The sequence below is a fragment of the Falco rusticolus genome, chromosome 3 (genome assembly GCF_015220075.1).
Source record: "Falco rusticolus isolate bFalRus1 chromosome 3, bFalRus1.pri, whole genome shotgun sequence".
Taxonomy (NCBI): domain Eukaryota; kingdom Metazoa; phylum Chordata; class Aves; order Falconiformes; family Falconidae; genus Falco; species Falco rusticolus.
Genome location: NC_051189.1, coordinates 102,462,554 through 102,482,648, shown reverse-complemented (window position 1 = coordinate 102,482,648; position 20,095 = coordinate 102,462,554). Strand labels below are relative to the sequence as shown.

General features: G+C 42.8%; 1 protein-coding gene across 9 annotated transcripts; it reads right to left on the bottom strand.

The window, feature by feature from the left end:
• Nucleotides 1–407: 407 nt before the first annotated feature.
• Nucleotides 408–18,225, bottom strand: ADNP2 (ADNP homeobox 2). 9 transcript variants are annotated; one of them, XM_037381666.1, is made up of 5 exons: nucleotides 18,106–18,225; nucleotides 12,488–12,647; nucleotides 10,610–10,729; nucleotides 7,881–7,970; nucleotides 408–4,151 (listed from the first exon to the last, which is right to left on the bottom strand). In XM_037381666.1, exons 3-5 carry the CDS (start codon nucleotides 10,715–10,717, stop codon nucleotides 1,170–1,172), a joined length of 3,180 nt encoding a protein of 1,059 aa, XP_037237563.1. In that variant the 5' UTR covers nucleotides 10,718–10,729; nucleotides 12,488–12,647; nucleotides 18,106–18,225; the 3' UTR covers nucleotides 408–1,169. The 9 variants fall into 9 exon arrangements, with proteins under 9 accessions (XP_037237563.1, XP_037237556.1, XP_037237562.1 ...); XM_037381659.1 differs by having other exon boundaries at nucleotides 12,488–15,469; nucleotides 18,106–18,223; XM_037381665.1 differs by lacking the exon at nucleotides 18,106–18,225 and adding an exon at nucleotides 17,898–17,985.
• Nucleotides 18,226–20,095: the final 1,870 nt, after the last annotated feature.

The window sequence follows — 20,095 nt, the reverse complement described above, 5'->3', positions numbered from 1 at the left end:
AAATAATCACTACATGAGTATTCAACAGTATTAATTGTACAATTCAGGTACTCAACAGTTTAAAGTCCTGAGGCCACCGATTCATCCAGTTTCAGTTTGTACAATTTCTGACTCAAAGGTCTTCAACTCACGTATCTGATTTGCTGGGGAGGAGGCACTATTCAGTTACTACCTCACGCAACACCAATTTAAAATAAAAATCAGATTTTCCACCAAATTCTGGTGATATTCGGACAGGGCTTCTACAGGTGAGTGATATGCACAGAAGTCATACACTCCACACATCAAAGCAACTGACACTCCAAAGCAGTTTCGCTTTTTGAAAAAGCCGCCAAACGCTGCTACCAACCTTTGAACAATAGGTATTTAAGCAACCAGGCTTCAACACCAACAAAAAGCATAAACACTTCTGGTTAGCAAGATCTACTTAACAGGTAACACCACAACCATTTCATGTGAGTTAATTAATTACAGCACTTCAATAGGCACCCCCAAGCCCCTCAATCCCCACCATGTTTATACTAGTTAGGTACTACAAGTCGCCAGACTTAACTGGCACAGGCATTTTGACCAAGGAGGAAAAAAATAAAAATAAAAAAAATCTGCCATGTATTTTATTGCTACCAGTGCACTGGGAATTTGAAGGGGCAACTGATTTAAAGGCTACAGTCACTTCAGTAGATAGAACAAAAACATATTAAAAAAATAGGACTTAAACCCACAAATAATCAAATAGATGTTTATCACATAGTTTACCTCAGTATTTTAACCAACATTATACATTTTATTGTTTAGAAAAAATGACAACATTGCAGAAAAATAAAACAAAATTTGTTAATAGGACAAATGTTTTACATGATGGTATAAAAAGTGTAATGGGAGCCTGAAAGGGAACCAAGGGAAATGGAACCAAATAAACACCCCCAAAAACACTAGTCCAGACAAAGCAAGAAGCTAAAACAAATTCCAGATGTGTAAGTCTGAAGGTTTTAGCTTTTTCAAATACACAACTATGTGTGCCTTTCACCATCACAGCCACGATTGAATGAGACTTTTTGTACTACTGTACCCTTCAACAGGCCAGTCTGCAAGTTAAAACAAATAAAATAAACTGCTAATTCATTGAGTATGCAATTACGGACTGCTTTTAGCTGTTATAAAAAGCTTGTTTACACATCTAATGGTTTATCTTTTATATTCAAACTGTGCTTAATATTTTTTAGTTCAGACATACTGAAACCCAGCAGCACAGACGGTTTGTGATTATTTATCGCCTTTAAACATATATTCCTTCTTTTTCCAAAGAAAGATGCAACATCAATTTTCCACGCATATAGCAGCAAAGTAAGTAATTCCACCTCTTTTTTAGAAGGATATGGCCTCTTATGAAAGTAGTCTGTCAAAAACTGTTTTTGAGCCTCGTATGAATTGTGATCATACTGTTTAGGATCTACTGCTAGAAAGCGAAGATCGTCACTAGAAGGAAGCTTCCTCATCTCAGTCCTAGTATGAATCTTCTGTCGTTTGAAAGGCACTACCCCTGAATTCACTTCTTTTTCTGGAGCTAGAACTACGCCAGTACTTAAGCTCAGAGGCTGCTGTTCCTTATTCCTTTGGTCTTCTGCAACGAAGCAGGAATCCGATTGCTTTCTTTTCAGTACCACTGAATCATGCTTTTCGCCGTTCACGAACAGTAGCTCTTTCTTCTCACTACGCTCAAGCTGCATCTTCATGCTTGAGTTGCTGTCTTTGGGAGCACTTCTACAACGGAGCAAATGTACAGCAATAGCTGTTAGAGTCATATTTCCAGTGTACACACCACAACAGTGGATGCACTTGAAAGCAGGAGATTTTAAAATTGTATGTACAGTTGGCATTATATGATGCCGCTCTTTCAAATGCATTTCATAGATTTCTTTACTAACAAACGTACCAAAGCAAAAGGGACAGGTTAACACTTTTTTGTTGCATCTATTATTCACTTCTGCCGTCTGAGGCTTCACTTTGATGTAAACAGGGACAAGTGTCCTTGAATTTAGTCCAGCAAGCACTGCCAAATGTACTTCTCTTTCACCGATGTCTTCCTCTGGTAACACTGTACTGAAATCAAAGTGTGGAAACACAAGGTCACCCTGAGCATCATTACCTAACTGAAATCCTCTGTTGCTATAATCTGCATGTAACTGCTTTTTCCCATTGTGTGTGGTTTTATTGTGTTCCATGAGGCTTTTTAAGTCATGGAAAGTAACTGTGCAAAACAAGCAAGCTAAGCCATGCATCAACAGATGTTTCATGAGCTCTTCCTCACAGAGAAAACATTTACAAGAGAAACACCGGACCGTCTTTTCTGTCATCCACCTTAGAAAGGGTGCACAAGCTGCAAGTTTGTCGGGTTCCAGGGTTTCCTCCGTTTTTACTTCACCATGTTGGTGGGCAACCTCCACATGCACCTGGTAGACGTTTGATGGGAAAAGCTCGTTGCAAACTGGGCAAGTCTTCCACTGCTTAGCCTGTCTGACAGCCTGACTTGTTTCAGGATCAGGCGGGGAGGCTTGTAACGATATATTCTGAGACATTAAAACCACTGGAGGAGAAGGTGCACTAGCTGGTGACTGGGACAACTGAGTTACCGTCCCAGACTGCATTAGCTGGATGGGCACTTGCGGTGGTGTAACAGTGGCTACTCCACCACCAGGAGGTACAGGCAAAGTAACGGAAACGGGGGCAAGCGTGTACGTAGGTATCCCATTAACCTGCTTACCGGTTGGAATCAACTGCCGAAGTATAGAACCTGCAGTCAAAAAAGCTGTGTTTTGAGAAACTGCAGGTTGAACTGGCTGATTTACTGGGATAACTGCTGATGCAACAGGTTGATTAAGCTGAAGAAACCCAGGTCTGACAGGCTGCCTGACAGGAACAACCCCAGATACAACAGGCGGGTTAAGCTGGAGAACACCAGACCCAACTGTCTGCACCACAGGAAGGACCCTGGGACCAATGGGTCTGTTCCCATTCCCAAGAGACTGGTTGACAGAAAGAACTCCTGGTGCAACCGGTTGATTCACAGGGCTGACAGGCTGAATAACAGGCAGCGTTCCAGCTGCAACCGGACCATTTATAGTACCAATGGGTTGATTAACAGGAAAGAGCCCAGGCCTGACAGGCTGATTAAGAGGAAGAACTGCAGGGGCCACAGCTCTATTTACAGTCCCAACGGAATGATTAAGAGGAACAGCTCCAGCACTCACAGGCTGATTAAGGGGGAGCCTATGGGAAACAATGATAGACTGGGAAGGTGACGGCTGAATATTAACATTATTCTGACCTACAGGAATATTACTGGATACAAGAGTAACATGTGATGGGCTAACAATTGGAGCAGAAGTTGTATGTAGAACGCTACCAGAGGCACTTGGAACAGTCAGTGATCCGACTGTGTTCTGAACTGCTTTTGGCTGCACCACACTCTGGGTTTGATTATTCTGTGGAAATGCAAGCTGGACGCAAGACGGAGCTGTGACAGAACCTGCTGGGGCAGTGGCAGGCCCTGCAGATGGAGCAGCTGCTGTCACACCTTGAACAGGCTTTGGAGCAATTTGCATTTGTTTCACAAGTCCTGGTTTCTTAATATGTTCTGAAATCACAGACCGAAGTTTGTTCTCCAGGTCTCGGTGCGTTTCAGCTGTCAGGACATGATACATTAAAGAATCTTGGCTGTTTGCAGAAGCATTACATTTTTTACAGTAGTGCTCAACAGAATTCTCATTACTTTCATCAGACTTCTGGCCAAAATACGTACTTACTAAGTCCTGAAAATGGTACAGCAGCACATGTTTCTTCATATTGTAATACAATGTGTCTGTGAAGTGACATTTTAGACATGTGAAGTTTATGATGTCACTTCTGAATTGTTTCATGCCATCCAAAATGCTGACTGTATAGTTCTGTATTCTTTTATTAGATGAATGAAACATTCGGATATGTTTTCCCACTATTTTGGGATGAGAAGCAAATGCACATTTTGGGCAAGGAACCACCAGCTCTTGGTCCATTTCATCCTCATGGTAACGGTGCAAGTGATTCTTGAATGAAGTAAGCAATTTTGAGGAGAACTTGCATAAGCTACAGCAGTACGGCTTTGTTCTGTATCTCTGCAAACAAAACAAAAACATCCACTTAGAAACTGCCAGTTCCTAAATCCGTGTTATCTGTTTGAAAGTAAGTCTGCACTATCACCTGTCAAAAATGCCTTTACCAGACGTATAGCATGTATCTTCTCAAGTTTCTTCTGTTTTTGAAAAGCAGACTTAAAGATGACATACTTAAAGGCAGAAATATTTGTGCCCTTTTTGCTTCTTTATAATTTATTAAAAAGCCTTAAGCGAGTTCATTTCTATTCCACGAGAATAATTCTGAAGCCTATTTTTAAAGATGGGAATCACAAAATAAGCTAAGAAGAATTTGCATGCCACTGTACATAGGAGGTGAAGCCCTAGCAATTAAGAACACCAGCCCTTGTACTGTGACACTCTTAAAGCTTTGTTTAGTTCAGGGCCACCTCCCATCTACTGGAGGAAAAGAAAAAAAAAAAAAAAAAAAAAAAAGAAAAAAAGGGGTTGGGGGGGTTGTGTATTTCAATACCTTATCCTTCACTGAAAGCTCTCCAGAAGTATCTTTCCCATCAAAGCCACAAAACACTGATTTTTTTTTTTTAAGAACATTATTTTGAAGCCAGACTAACAGTAGAAAAAGAAAGGAATAAAACTCCCTTTTATGATAAAGCAGCAATGACCTCTTCGTATTATCTCAAAATACTGAGCATCCCATCACAGTAATTTCTTTAAGAAATTTCCTCTAGCACACTCATTATAGAGCATATACATTCTTTTCAGAAAGATATTATAACTGTATAAAAATAAACTTAAATATCTTCCACTAAACAGTGGTTTGCTCCCTCAATTACAGGTCACTTGACAGCATTACATTTCGAATCCATATGAACATTATTTGCTCTTCCTGACAAAAACAGCAGTCCTGTCAACCATTTTGCATTAGCTTCCTAGAAAGTTGACCCTGGCTCCTGCCAAAAGCTACAAAATCAGTCACAGCCAGCATCCAGGTGACAGATCTGCACTCTCAAACATCTAGTGGAACTTGTCTGTTCCCTCAGATGCGTTTCACACCTCACTTCTGCCCCTGATGAAATACCATCCAAAAAGAACAAGCTGTTCCACCACTACAGCATCCAGCCTAGCTAGATCACCCACATATGTCACAAACATGTTATCAAGAACTGTAACAAAAACTGCGCAATTTTTCTCTTCATTTCATATAGCCATGAAGGTGTCATCTACTAGCAGTACTAGAAGAGTCCCCTGACAATAACAAAAATCTAACCTCCAAATTCAAAAGACTGGGTCAGATAAAGCCACTGGCTGGCTAAGGCTGCTGAAGGGTATGCTATGAAAGCATCAGTGAATTATCCTCTATTTACACTCTAGGCGTTTTGTGTCAGCTGCTAGCAAACAGCACCACAGCAAATCAGAAGGTTCAACCTTACTTTTGAAGCATACTGAGCAGAGAAAGGACACTGACACTACTGAACTAATGGAGCGTACAGAGCATTACGAACAGCTAAACCTCACTAGCCTTACTTCTCAAGAAATCAGGTGACAGAGGCAACTGCTCATTTTAATTGGTTGTCTGAGGCTTAGAAAAGTTTATATGCTTTTAAACACTGGGCCCACATACCCTTTACTTTCCCCCTCCCACCCCATTTCTGGTTTGGGTTTTTCTATCCCCATAAACTTATACCGTAGTGTAATACACCATCAATATTTCCTTGCTGCCAAGTCTGAACAATTGTCATTAGGTGCAGTGAGAACACTACAAGTGGTCCAAGTGATGAATTAATTTACTATTATGTCGTAACAATGGCTTTACTTCTTCTATAAACAAGCACTGCAGCATACCACTAAGAAACCGCCCCAGTACTTGCATACTGTTGAGTCTAGGGGAAATAATGCCACCTTAGATCATTTGGGTTTTGATGGAGGTAAAAATTATGAGACTTCAGCAAATGAAGTTCTGTACCTCAAGTTCTCTCAAAATAGGATGAACCCAAAAGATCCACTACTTAGCTCAAAAAAACCCCAAACCACCACCAAGAAAAAAAATCCCCCAAAACTCCGCTTCAGCAAAACAGAAGTATATGGAAGTCTGCTACTTCTATGTTTTCTGTATGAAATGGAGCTCTTCCCCACAGAGACCTTAGAAAATCACTTTGTTAGCATCTTCTCCTTGCATACGTGTCTTAAGCTGATTCTTATGTTCCTAAGTGTTAACTACAGTTTACTAACAGCATCTCAGTTTTACAGAAAATTTGAAAACATAAAAGTTCTAAGCTGCTTAGGAAAAGTGAAGCACCTTTGAGATTGACCAACACAACCCTAAACTGTACAGATGGAATCCAAAAGGGCTTATTAGAGGCATTTGGGAAAAACTCAAATTAGTCCCACTCCAGAGAACGCACCCCAGAACACAGTAACACTTTCCATTGTGTAGTCTCACATCTCCCTAAAAATAGTACTAATGGTAGAAATCACCAACACATATAGACAGACATCATCTCTAGCCTACTGAGTTTCCAGTGTAGCTCAAACAATTTATTTTCCCCTTAAGGAAACAGCTTTGGAACAGAACATCCTGAAAGACCAACTTACTTTTCCCAAATATACACAGCATGATGCCAAGAGGTATGTGAATGATAAACAACATTTGACTGTTTTAAGAAAATGGGTAAGAAGTAAGTTTAGTACCCAAAAGACACAGCTTGGCAAATCTGTTCCACTGCAACGCATCACAAAGTCTACACTGAAACTCATCAGATCAGATTCCGGTCTTGTTTTTCAGACATGCTGACTAGCTGAGTCAGGATCTGTGTTCTTCCTTCTGGTAAGGATCGGGGGTCTCTGCCTGGCCTCTCTCCAGACATTAGGGATGAAATAAGATTCCCTCTCTAGTGCATGACTTCTAGTTCTTTTCCTCTTTCACTGAAATGGCTTGCCATTTTTCATAAAGGACTGTGAGAAGACTGAAAAAACCCAAACAACCCTTCATCCTAAGTTTTTGACAGGAAGCTTCACTTGCTCTACCTTCATCCTCCTCTTCCCTGTTTCATGTCTGGGGAGGAGGGGGAACTCCCCTGCTCATCTAACACAGATGTCCCAACACTGAATTTTTTTCTTCGGTCAAAAGATAGAGGAAAAGACAAAAAAGACAAAATCATCAAGGTTAGAGAGCTCAGACAACATGCTGGCTGGAGCCAGGAGGCTCCATTGGTTTGTTCATCTCAACCCTGCCCTTCTTATAGATTCTAGCTTCACAGAAGATTCCAGCTACACGGAACCAAAAGCTGTTTTCACACACGCCAATTTAACTTAATACACCTTCCACTGCAATCCTATCCCAAACCACTAATGGTAACTTCAGTTTAATCCACTCACACCTACGCAATCACATTTTCACCCTTCCAACGAAACAAGTGTATTGTACACAACAGCCGGTTAGGACTACTCATCAGACTAAAAAAGCTCATAGGCTAAAAAGGCTGAACATTAGTATGACATCTTAAATACTGATGGTCAGGGTTGTACCCTTAAAGACAGCGAACAGCATACACAGTCCTCAATCAGCTGCACTGCAGGGAAGAACAGAGGAAATGAAAGATTATTCCCTGACTAATAATACTTAGAAAACAGGACGTGAAAGCTAATTTTTTTACCATTAAAAAGGTGTATTTTAACTTTTCCATGACTTCTGAAAGCGATGAAATTCAGCGATTCCCCATGCATGTCTAACCAGACCTTACATACACATACCTTCCTCTTTCCCACGGACTCCCAAGGAGAGACATCACTCCATGAAGTGTTGCAGAAGTGTTTTTCACCTGGGTCAAAACTTTTAAGATTCTAAAAGAAAAAAGAAAACAAGAAATAATCTGCTTTTGCAGCCTGTTCTGAATATAAAAATAGTCTCAATACAAACCAAAGAAAAAAGGAAAAAACACACAGAGGATGAATGGGAAGTCCGTACAGTATTCAGATATAGGTCTCAAAATTCAGTTCAAGGAAATTACTTCTTTGATCCCTCTTCATTTTACCTCAAGTACTTGTTCATATGACTGCCTCATAATAAAGCCATAATTCTGAACTCTTCATAGTTACTGAAAATAATGTAGGAGTCAAAATATTTACGCTTTATTTCTGTTGCTTCTAGCCAAGTTCACAGTGAATACTGAAAGATATTTTTCTCCCTCTGCCTTCCTCCTCCTAAATCTGTAATATTTCACCATTTACTTCCATTTATTAACTTACCGCTACAGTTTACTTTGCAACAAGTTTTAGTACTAAATCTTCATAGCATTGCTATGCTTTTAACTTTGAAAAACAAAGACATTCCCAGAACCTTATTTCAAAGAGCAGCTGTATTTTGCCTCAAGCTGTAAAAACAACAATATTATCACCTCTGGAACCACCATGCCAGGGTAAACAACATTCCCTATAGCATTCTTATCAATCCCATTGAACCAGTTCATGTTCCTCAAGGCAAAACCAGCTACTACTCTAAAATTTTTCAGAGTTTAAATGAAGACTTAAAGACGACTATGTTAAAGCTAAGAGTTTACTAAAGGAAAGCCTCTGACATTACAGCGTACTTAAAGAGTACTACTTTGACAGTCAAACTAGTAATCTAGCACAAAAGCCTTTCTTCCTAGCAGAGACTAATTAAGAACTTTCAGCCTAAAAACTAATCCATTTGGTCTCCAACCTACAAAGAGGATACTAGTTGTATGTGAAATTCGTTCACTTTCCTCACAAACTACTGTCCATTATCATGTCTTATTAGAACAGTTTAAGACCAACTTTGAGACCAGATGGCAGGTCAAGCTTGCACTGTATCATTTCATACCATTTCCTAAACTGTCCAGCCTCCTCACAAGGACAATGTTCAGAAATCAGTCTTAATATTAGTGGAGGAAAGAAGACTGAAGCTACTTCCCACCTATTAAGTCATCACACAACCTATTCTACCAAAAAGAAACACCATCATTCTATGAGCCAAGAACAAATCAAGTACTAAACCCCATTACTCTAGCTGCTAAAGTCATACCAAAACCAGCCCCAGATTACCTGGCAAAACCAAACTGAAGTTATGAACTTTGCTGAGGGAGAATTATTGGGGGGATGATGATACCCACACACACAAAAAAACCCACTAAAATGGTAATTTTTGGGCCTACATCTCACACCGCTTTTTCCAGAACGGAAATGTTTGCTCGGTTTGCCACAACCATCATTTATTAAAAGTGAAACAAAACCACACACACACAAACACACACCACTACCACACCAACCAACCAACCACAACACACCTTATTCCTCATTCACCACTAAAATCTATACTGCAATCAACAAGTTAGACTGCCATCAACTTCACAGCAAAAACACTAGCATCATCAAAACATTTCTCCTTCAAAGGGCCAAGGCACAACAGCTTCTGACTCAGAGGTTTAATTACAAAACAATATACAACACAAACAACAGTAAGAAAATGGAAATTTACTAGACTTTTTCCCCTGAGCTCTTACGATATTTAGATATATCAAACATTGTTCAACTGCAATAACCAAGAATGTTCCAGAATTAGTTCTGCATGTAGATCTTTACCATTTTTTTCTCAGCTGTTTACTTACCCAGTTTCAGAACACCACAAAAAATACAATACCACCCCTACAGATAGTTAACTTACTTTAGTACCATCATACAGAATTAATCCAAACTCTTAAATTGAAGTCACGAACACACCGAACAGCCAAAAAAGCCTGTGTACCAGCTGGCTAAAATACACTACTGTTTAGTTGCACTACTGAGTGCATTACTTGTTTGCACTTTTTCTGCTATCAGGCTTACCAATCTGATGGTGTGAATTCCTCCTACTTGTTGCACAATACTTTCTCCCTAAAGTAGCAACAATGGTACTAGGTTCATCTTGATATCTCAGTACACATGCATATACTATTTAAGATGCAGAACTGAACTACAACTCAGTAAGGCAAGTTTGGTATTTTTCCCTGGACACAAAGTTTAAAGGCCTACACCAAAGTCACTGATCTAACTGGCTGAGTTTTCAGAAATAGCGAAAACCTGTATATCCTTCAAAGGCTTGCCCTTGGAACATGACAGGATGCCTTTGAGTAGACTTAAGTCTTCGTCTGCTTGTGATTTTAAAAGACCTGCCAAAAAGCTGCAGTGCGGTACACATTTCTTTAGTCTGTGGTGGTTTTCCTAAAACTGTACTGGTTCCTGCTGTTGAAATATTACTAGCAGAGAAGAATACACAGCACCATCTATAACACATCTTGTTGAGAAATCAGTTTCTTTCAACGTTACGTACTAAACCACTGAATTCCACCCTGGCATACGAGTAGTCAGTCATGAGTAATACTTCATAGTAAAGGTCACACCATAAAGATCTGTGGCAGAGCAGCATCACATACACTAAAAGCGTTTATGTTTCAGATTGGTTTACATTATTTCAAATGCTTTACCTTCAACAATTCCCTGCAGCTGTCAAGCCCAAGATCCACAAGAATGCCCTTCACCTTTTTTCGAGCCTTCCTGATACTATCAAGATTTTGAACAGGAATTTGAAACATTTTGCACTTTTCCTGGAAAAAAAAAATCAAACACAAAAAAAAGCGATGGAACACTTCAACACAGGCATTTAACAGTATTAGAACAAAAACTAAAGTCTAAAAAATTCATTCTTAAATATGAAAATCCAAAAGCCTTAAGCTGAAGAACCAGTCTCATTAACATTTCCCAGTAGATGACTTGCTTCCTCTTGAAGGAAAGCAAAAATGCTTGGGGGGGGGGGGGCAGACAGGATTCCTTTACATTTTTTCTCTCATACCTACACAAAATTCCAAGTTTTTCTTTCAGATCTCTCCGTGTATACATGGCAGCTACAGTGTTTTGCATTTGTTTGGTAAAAGAACATGAACACCACAGTTTTACTAAGGTCTATTCAGAAAATTCCTATCATCTCATCTAGGAAGAGGAATTCAACAACTTCCACCTTGCAAGTTAGTGTCAGGATGAGAAGCCTCTTTGATAATTCAGTATGTTGTCGTTTATGTACATGCTTAAAATATAATTGCTAGTAAAACTCTAAATTTCCTGCAGAAGTTTCTGCTGCTGTAAGCAGATACAGACCTTGGCATAAAACAAGCTACTACAGTATTAAGGCAGCAGAAAATAAATGTAATTAAAGTATGGCACTGACAGCTAGAAGTGGGACAAATTTTTTTAATACCCATATGCTTTCAGCTCTCCTCCTCTGAAGAAGTGTATATAGCTCTATTGCCTTCCCTTACTCCAGAATTTGGATTTATACCCGACCCTGCTCCCCCTTCCAGCAAGCTGCAATAGCTAGAGTCCAACATACAGAGGAGTATGACAACAAACGCAAGACTACAGAAAGACAGATTATCTGCTGCTGGCCATGTCTGAAGGACTGCTGCACGGCACGGTTGCCTACCTGTCTACAACATAGCCCCTGGAAGGCTCTACCACAGGGGTCCTCAAACTATGGCCTGTGGGCCAGATATGGCCCCCCAGGGTCCTCAATCCGGCCCCCGGTATTTACAGAACCCCCCCGTCCCCGCTGGGGGTTGGGGGGGGAAACCAAGCAGCGGCAGATGACTTCCTGCCACCTCATCCGCGCGCCAGCCCCCTGTTTAAAAAGTTTGAGGACCCCTGCAGTCTAGCACTTCCCCAATAGCTAGGCTTTTATCATCACTGCCTAAGGAGCTGGGCTATGGACACACCAGTTGCTTCTCTTCAGCTCCCAGTACACCATAAGGTATCCCCATGCACTTAGCTTTAAAAGTATGTGCCTTTATCATCTCCTCCCTAGATGACAGCAAAATGCAATTTAGACTGAGATTTAAGTAACTGAAACGGGCACAGAATGCAACAGAACTACCCTGCACCGAAAAAGGACAGCGGGAGCTTCACAAGTACTCTGTTCTTAAATAACTGACAGAGGACCCAATAGAGTTTAAAAGAACCTAGTTCCTATCGCTAGAAAATTTATCCACCCAGGTCAAGTTCTAACAAAAAGAAAAAGAGAAAATCCCTAAACAGCACTTCAGCCTTGATGGCCCTGAATGTCTTGAAAAGCTGTACTTCTAAAAAAAAAAAAAAAAGATCACTGTCAACATGAAATCTTTGCCTGGAAAGGAAAGACAACTGTAAAAACTCCTCCAACATAAGTAAGAAGCTACAAGCTAAGCCTCACCAAACTAAAAAAAACTGAAACACAACACCTTTTTCTACTTTGTATGTCATTACTCAAGACAACAATAATTTACATACAAATCGTACAGTTAAGATTTTTTAGAATTAAAATTCAAACAACTCACATGCTATTCTCCTCTTCTTCTCCCCCCAAAGGAAAGGTGTGTAGAGAGAAATGGAGAGGGAGCCCCATTTGACAGATGCTAGTCTTGTTTTCTAATCTTTTTTATCCGTAAGAAGTCTGGAAGACATTCTGACACCATTGGGGTGGGTGTGGAAAGCAACCTATACAGAATGGAATACATCAGTGACTAATCTGTCATTCTATCAAAATCCAAGGAGTAAAATTAAGACATAAAATTCTTTTTTTTAAAGTGAAGTCAAACAGGAATTCGTATAGCCTGGTTAAAGCTTCATGATCAGTCCCTCTATGACAGCAGGTTATGTGCACCAACCCCACGGTCCACTGCTGGTAACAACAGGGCTGACAGGATGCCACCATGCTCACATCAGCCAGGAGATGCGGTTCAATACATTAGGCTCCACTGGGAACAGCTCCTCCATCTCAGTCCGTTAACTGATACGCTGATGCTACTGAAGGTGAAGCAGACATTTCTTGAGGCATGTCTACCTTACAAAAAAGAAACACTGGTCTACAAAGGTGGTATAGTATGTAACTTCCATTTCAGAATGATTACTGGGTAAGAAAACTCTTGAGATACATGTAAGTCATTAATCCTGGAGACAGACAAGAGACAACAACAGGAGGGACAGGCTTGAGTACAAATGACTTATTTTCCAATTTTCAAGTAGCTGGTCTTCAATCCAAGATGTACATTTCTGAATCACATGCAATGCTATTTATCTGCTATTTAAACAAACTGTTTTTCTAAGTGTAAGACTCTTAATTTACTCTCATCTAACATTCTCTGTACCCATTAGACCAGTAATGCCCCATCATAAAGATCACAAAATTTCAACCTTCTAAGCTTATTCCCTCAAGTTCTCAGTTTAATTCCCTGGTTGCTATACACCTCATTATCCATATTCTTTTACTACCAATTTATCTTTTACTTTGGACATTCTTCAGGCCTTAGCTTGCACTTTTGTTTCCATGCATAACTACAGGCAATCTTCTGCTGGTATGCAACCCATTCTTAGCCAGCAAATTCAACATGAAAGCACTAAAATTAAATTAAACCCAAGTTACCCTAGCCCAAAAGTCTTGGTTCTTTTACCGCGTTGGCTACCTAAAGACAGATTTATCTTAAACTACTTTTAACTGTAGTTTCCAAAAAAAAAAATTAAAAAATAATGATAATCCATTGAGTTTTCACAGACAGTACCTTTTCATAAGCAGAACCAAGGTAATTTAATAGCAAAATAAAAGAGCAGATGATGTCCCAAACTCAGTTCTAAAAAGATCACTCGACCCTTGCTCAGGTCAGATTTTATCCATCAATCTATTCCTGCATTTACTGTTCATTTAGGTTAACACCTCCATAACGATAGAGCAAACTGGAGTTTCATGCCACACTAAAGGATCCCTTCGTTTCTCTAACGTTTGTAATCATGTATTATAACATCCAACTACGTTCAGCTTTTCAACAAACATCACAAACGCAACTCTTCCCCTTCTGGTGGTACTGCAGTATTTTAGTACTAATCTAAACACAAGGTAATGGTCTGGACAGCATCCTACTAGTCAAAGACAAATACTACTAATTTGCTGAGTAACTATGCTCAACTATAATTTCTCTGCATTAAAGAAAAGCAAAAATGCTAACATTTCACTTCTTCAAAGTGAGAGGTCACTACAAAATGGGAAGTTCCTGTTTTGCCTTCCTTTCAGTTTACTACTTGGAACAATACTCGCTTGCCTTGGAAGGAACCTCAACAGGACAACCAGCCCAGCCTCCTACTCAAAGGAGGCTCAGCAATGAACTGCAACCACAGCGCTCGGTGTCTCAGCCTGTCAGGTCTTGGAAACTCCTGTAGACAGAGGTCTGACAGCCTCTCTGGGTAACCTCTTCCAGTGACTGACTGCACCCAGCGTAAGGCGTTTTTTCCTTACATCAAATCAGCACCATTTTAGTTCGCGTTCCTAAGGAAACCAGGCATATGCAATCAAATTAAATATGACACTGGTATGGAGCTGGAGCAAGGAAGATGCAGAAATGTGCCTTCCACACACATGCAAATACATCCAGCAAAACCCAACAGTAAAGTAGATGATCAGGCATTTCTAGAGATTTCATGAAAACAAGCAGCTAAAGAGAAATGCTATTAGAAGATCCACAGAGAAAAATGCTGCAACATAACCCTTTTTTAGACACCAGATAACCTACACAGAAGTCAGACCTCCAGATGCATTCCTAGAAAGCTGGCCTTCATTAGTCTGTTGCTCACAGAACTGCTTACACTACGAAAATTACGAAAGGCTTACACATTTTGTCCTTTCACATAATCTGCACTGGAAATTCAGCCATTCTCAGTTTTGATACCTTTTTATCTTGTAAACTGTCAACAGTAATGGCAGAAGAGATTTTTTATGAAGACTTTCAGGTTTTGGGATATTTAGGTGGGAAGTATTTTTAAAGGTTTGTTTTAACAGCTTGTATTTCAGCAGTTATACCAGAACTGACTCATTAGAAGTTGATAAATCAGTATTAGTTGAGAAAACAGTAATAACTGCTCCATTCCTGAAAATGAAACAAAGAGCATGTGATTACTAATCCTCAGATTCTAAAGAACAAGAACCCAGGATGTCAAAGACAGCAGCCAGAAGGACAAGCACGCTGAGAAACTGCCTAGAAGAATGCGGGTTCAGCTTGGCCATGCTGATTTTACTCTCAACAATTCTGTTTTGTTTTCAATAAGCTTACAAGTCTCCAAAAGTCATACCTGGATATCTGCTAACCGCATTATTACATGGATGGTTCCAGTCCCTGGACTCTTATCTGTACCTTCTGAGAGACACCTAACCGGATTTACAAGTGCGTTGTAACCATCAAAGCTTATCCAGTCTTTGGAAGGAGAGGGAAGAAATGCATATAGCTTCCTATCAACATCTCTAGGTGTTTTAACGGCTTTGAAAGATTTGATTCCTGGAAAGAAAAGCAGTCAATTGATTAGAATGGATACTATTATTGGTTATTATTTCATTTTTTGTAAATTAAAATAGATTAACAAAACTTACTAAAAGCAGTTCTGGTCAACAGAACAAAACAATGCTACCTTATCTTCCTAAATTCCAATTTCTGTCAAAGTGCAACTTGATAGAAACCTCGCTAAGTCAGAAACCTTTAGGGGTCTAGAATTACAGATCTCTTATAGTCCCAGTAATTTCACTCTTTTTCTTGGCTATAAATCACATACCTGTTAAAAAAAGTAATCTAATCAACACAAAGCAAGCCATCATTCAGTGGTTGCTAACACAGTAAAAAGGATTAAGGTATGTGATTACATACATAAAGACACAGCACCTCAACCCACATCTTACCTAAAAAGTCACACCAAAATGAATTTAGGTCACCAAATCTAGCTACTATGGTTTAAATAACTATTGTGATGTTTCATAACACAATCAAGTCTGTTAACCAAGACTAGTTAGAAGAGAAGGTGGCACTACACCATCCAATTCATGGAGCCTTCCTACAGCACACAGTGCTTGACTCACCTGGGGGTCAGCATTAGCCAGAACCCAAGCCCATTCTAGACTACTTGAGGAGCTAAGTGGAGCCTACTCAAATCCCATAGGACTCATCAGCCCCATGTGTAAGTGAGCAGAAGAGTCACACAACCAAGCCCAGCTACCCTAGGAAGAAGTACAACTGAGTCTGCACGGCACTAGTCAACGTGATATGACTCAAAGACATTTCACACAGGTGCACAGAACAGTCCCTAGCACAGATAATCCACAACCAGAGTAATTCAGCATGGGGACAGAACTGAAAAATAAAATAAGGCTGTGCTACAGGTTTCAGCAGCAGGACCAAAGTGTTTAAACACAAGCCAACTCTTAGCAGTGTTCAACAAGACTTAACCCAAATCAGTGAGTTTCCAGCAGTAAAACATAAGGCACTGTAAAACCGTGCTTGTGTGCTCTTCATTGTGTCTGAAGATTTGTTACAATTTGGGGGGTTTTGTTGTTGGGTTTTTTACAAATGAACTGTTAGAATTACAGGTTTTATTACAGCTCATAATGTAGCATATTCACTACACACAATTTGTCTAAATATTGTTCTAAAGAAATCCCCTTTTCTTGATCAAAATTCAACTGAAAGATTATTTTAAAAAGCACCAAGATTTCTAGAATATAGACTGGAGTGGGGATCCCCAGAGCGAGTCTTTTAAAGACTTGTAATGGAACACATTTAAACTTTTAGGAGTTCAAAAGATGTATTTCTGATGATAGAAAACTGTTAAAGAAAATGACCAGTGCCCACCCCAACAGTTTACCTGTCAGAACTTAAGTATTCATCAGTTAAGAGGGAGAAGTTTGTAATTTTGACAGTACAGAACTATGAACTGCTACAGCACAAGTGAAATACTTTTTTTTTTTATTCCATTTACAAATCAAACAGGACAAAAAAAAACTTAGCTACTTGCTCTCAAGTGCAAGGCAAGCATACCCAAATAGCCTTAATGATTTGCATTGCACGGGTTATGTTTGGTTAATTATTCATAAAATTTTTCTATTTTTTTCAAAAATTCATGCATTGCTTAAGTACCACAATCATATTGAATGCAATTTTGCATCCATTAACATTTTAGTCCTAATTCTGCATATGCAGTATTCCCAAGCACATCACCACAGTCTTCGATGAACTGTTTGAAAGACCCGCATCGCCTAGAAGCAATTAGGGCTTTGCACCCACCTACGCTGAGCCAGCCCGTTAAGTCGGTTCCTTAGATGTTCTATTGCTCCACTACTGGCAGAAATTGGAGGGGGGAAAAACCCAAGCAGCCCTAAGCAGCTGCTGAGGGGCAGCCGCAGAGCGGAGCCCTCGCCGGGCGCTGCCGCCCCGCCCAGCTCAGCCCCGCTGCTGGCCGCGGGTGGGGCAGGGCTGCTCCCCCGCCCGCCCCCTGCGAGACCACACGGCGGCCACCTCCGCCGCCTGCCCAAGCCGGGCACGGCGGGAGCGCCCCGCCGGCCCGGGGAGCGGCCAAGAGCCGCCCGCAGCGCTCCAGCTACCGCGGGGGCTTCAGCGACAGGAGGGCCCGGCGCCCACGGCGCTGCCCCGGCGGGGAGACACGGCGCCCCCAACGCAGCGCCCCGGCCGCGCGGTTCGGCTCGGCGCACCGCCCCTCCCCGGCCGTCCCCCCGCGAAGCCCTCGGCGAGGCGGGCCCCGACCCCCCGCACCCCGCCGCGGCGAGCCAAGAGCCGGGCGCAACCGCCCGGGCGCGCCGAAGCCAGTGCTTCCTGACAGGCGCCGGCGCACCGCCTGGCCCCCGCGGCGGCAGCGCCTCCGCCCGCGCCCCTCGGGGCGGCGCGCCCTAGGGGAGCCGCCGGCCCGCCCCGCTGCACCTACCCGGCCGCCCTACAGGGGGAGCTCGCCGTCGCTCCGCCGCCTCGCTGCCGCCTGCTGGGCCGCGGGCCCGCACCGCCGCCTCCGCCCGCCGCTCCGCGCCGCGCCGGCCCCGCCGCTCCGCCGCCGCTTCGGCCGCCGCACCACTCCCGTGCCGCGCCGCGCCCGCCGCCCCGCCCCGCGGCTCCTCCTCCGCCGCTGCCGCGCTCACCCCGGGCGCCACGAGGGCGGCGGCCGCAGCGTCGCCGGAGCCCGCGACCGACCTCGGCTCAGCCCCCGCGCAGCGCCTGCCGCCCCGCGCCCGCCCCTCAGCCTCCGGCCGCTCCCCATCCAGCGCCAGAAAGAGAAAATGGCGCTCGATTATCCCAGGAAGTGACGTCGCGGCTCATTTGCATGCCAGGCAGCCAGCCAATGGGAAGAGACTTGAGGCAACGCTCCCATTGGCTCCCCAGAGGAGCTGGGCGCGGCTGAGGGGCGTGGCCTCAGGTGTCGTCCCCGCCCCCCAGCCCCGGGGCCCACCTGCGCCCCTGCCACCTGCCTCTCCCGCCCGCGACCTCCCGGGGGCACCACTGGGGGCTCTCGCGAGAGCTGGGGCCGTGACGTCACCCTGCACTGGGCGTGGCTCCGCGATGCCGTGCCCCTCATGTGAGACCACCACGTGATTGCCCAGCAGCACTCTCTTTGGCCCGCGGGGAATGCTGGGTGACAACCTCATGCAGCCAATAGCAGCAGCGAGGCCTGCTCGGCTGTGCCACGCCCACCCCACACCTTCCCACCCCAGCTGCACCACGCCCGTCCCACACCTTCCAGCCTGTGGCCGGCTGCGGAGCTGAGGACGGGGCTGCAGGAGCCAGGGCAGGGGCCTGGGAGCCTTGGCTGGGTGCCCCTGCGGTTACGCCAGCAGCATGGTTGATACCAGAAGGCACTGCAACCTCATAGACAGCGTGGCTCTGTAGGCCATCCCTTGAGCCATGTCTACCTAGTGTCTCCATGTTAAGCAGCAAACACACTTCTTACTCCAGCGGTGGTTGGAGGTGGCTCCTCACGAACACCAGATGGAAAGGGAATTGACCTCTGTGCTGGCAGGTGGCAGCCAGACCACATGGACCAAGACAACCATCCACATGGGCAGCGTGGTCACTCTGGGTGGGACACACACCACAGTGGAGGTGCGTGAGGCCATGCTGGATCCCATCTCAGCACACCAGGACCTGTTCCCTGCCATCACCCTGGGATGGCTTGTCACCTTTCTCTTACCCATGAGGTTGTCCTGGCTTTGCTCAGGCCATCTCCAAAGGGTTCATCAACTAGGTGCTTTAACTAGAGCTTCTGTAAGTGTTCATGTGAAGGAAGTGCTTATCACATGGAGGCCAAGGGGAGTTCTGCCGCTGGCCTTGGTAGCCGTACAGTTTCATTGTTTGTCTACCTATAGCTCAATGTGCATCAACATGTTGGCCAACTCCCACCAAAGTCTGTCCAGGCCACAGCCATAGAGTGACTGGTATCTGGTCAAAAAACTATACTAATAAAATATCCACATCGGCAGGAAAAATTTCTGGGTTTTTTTTACAGTAACGGCCACAAAAGTTATTTACCTTTGTAGCCAACACTAAGTACATTTAAACATACTTAGTTTTAAGGTTTTTTTGAGTGATAACCTTCTCACCTTAAAAATTTATTTGATACAATTTCATCAGCCAGGTGCTTTTTTGCACCGTTGTATGTGCAGCAAGGGTGTAGGCAAGTCAAGGCTCAATTTAAATGGAGAAAAGGGCAGCCATCTATGAAAGATAAATTATTCATAGTAGATATGTGACCACAACATAAAAAAATTGTTGTTACTGTTATAACAATATTAATTGTTATTACACAAGGAGGGATATATCTCAGTAGTTAAAAGTGTAGCATTTAAAATAATCAGCTGCTGTCTAATAGTTCATGAAGCAAAATAATTAACTATGGCTCTGCCCAAATGGAAACGCCCAATGGCTCCCACATAATCAACAACATTAAACTTCTGTTGCAACAGAGCATCACCAAATAATTGCTGAGTGTTTCAAACAATGGGTATGTTAAAAAGACTAAGTGAAAGATTAAGTCTTGTGAAAGGGTCTTTTATGGCCAAACACAGGAGCAAAACTGTGGAGTACCTCCAGTTTCTCACAGAAGCAGGGAATGGGTGAGGTGGGAAGGGACCTCTG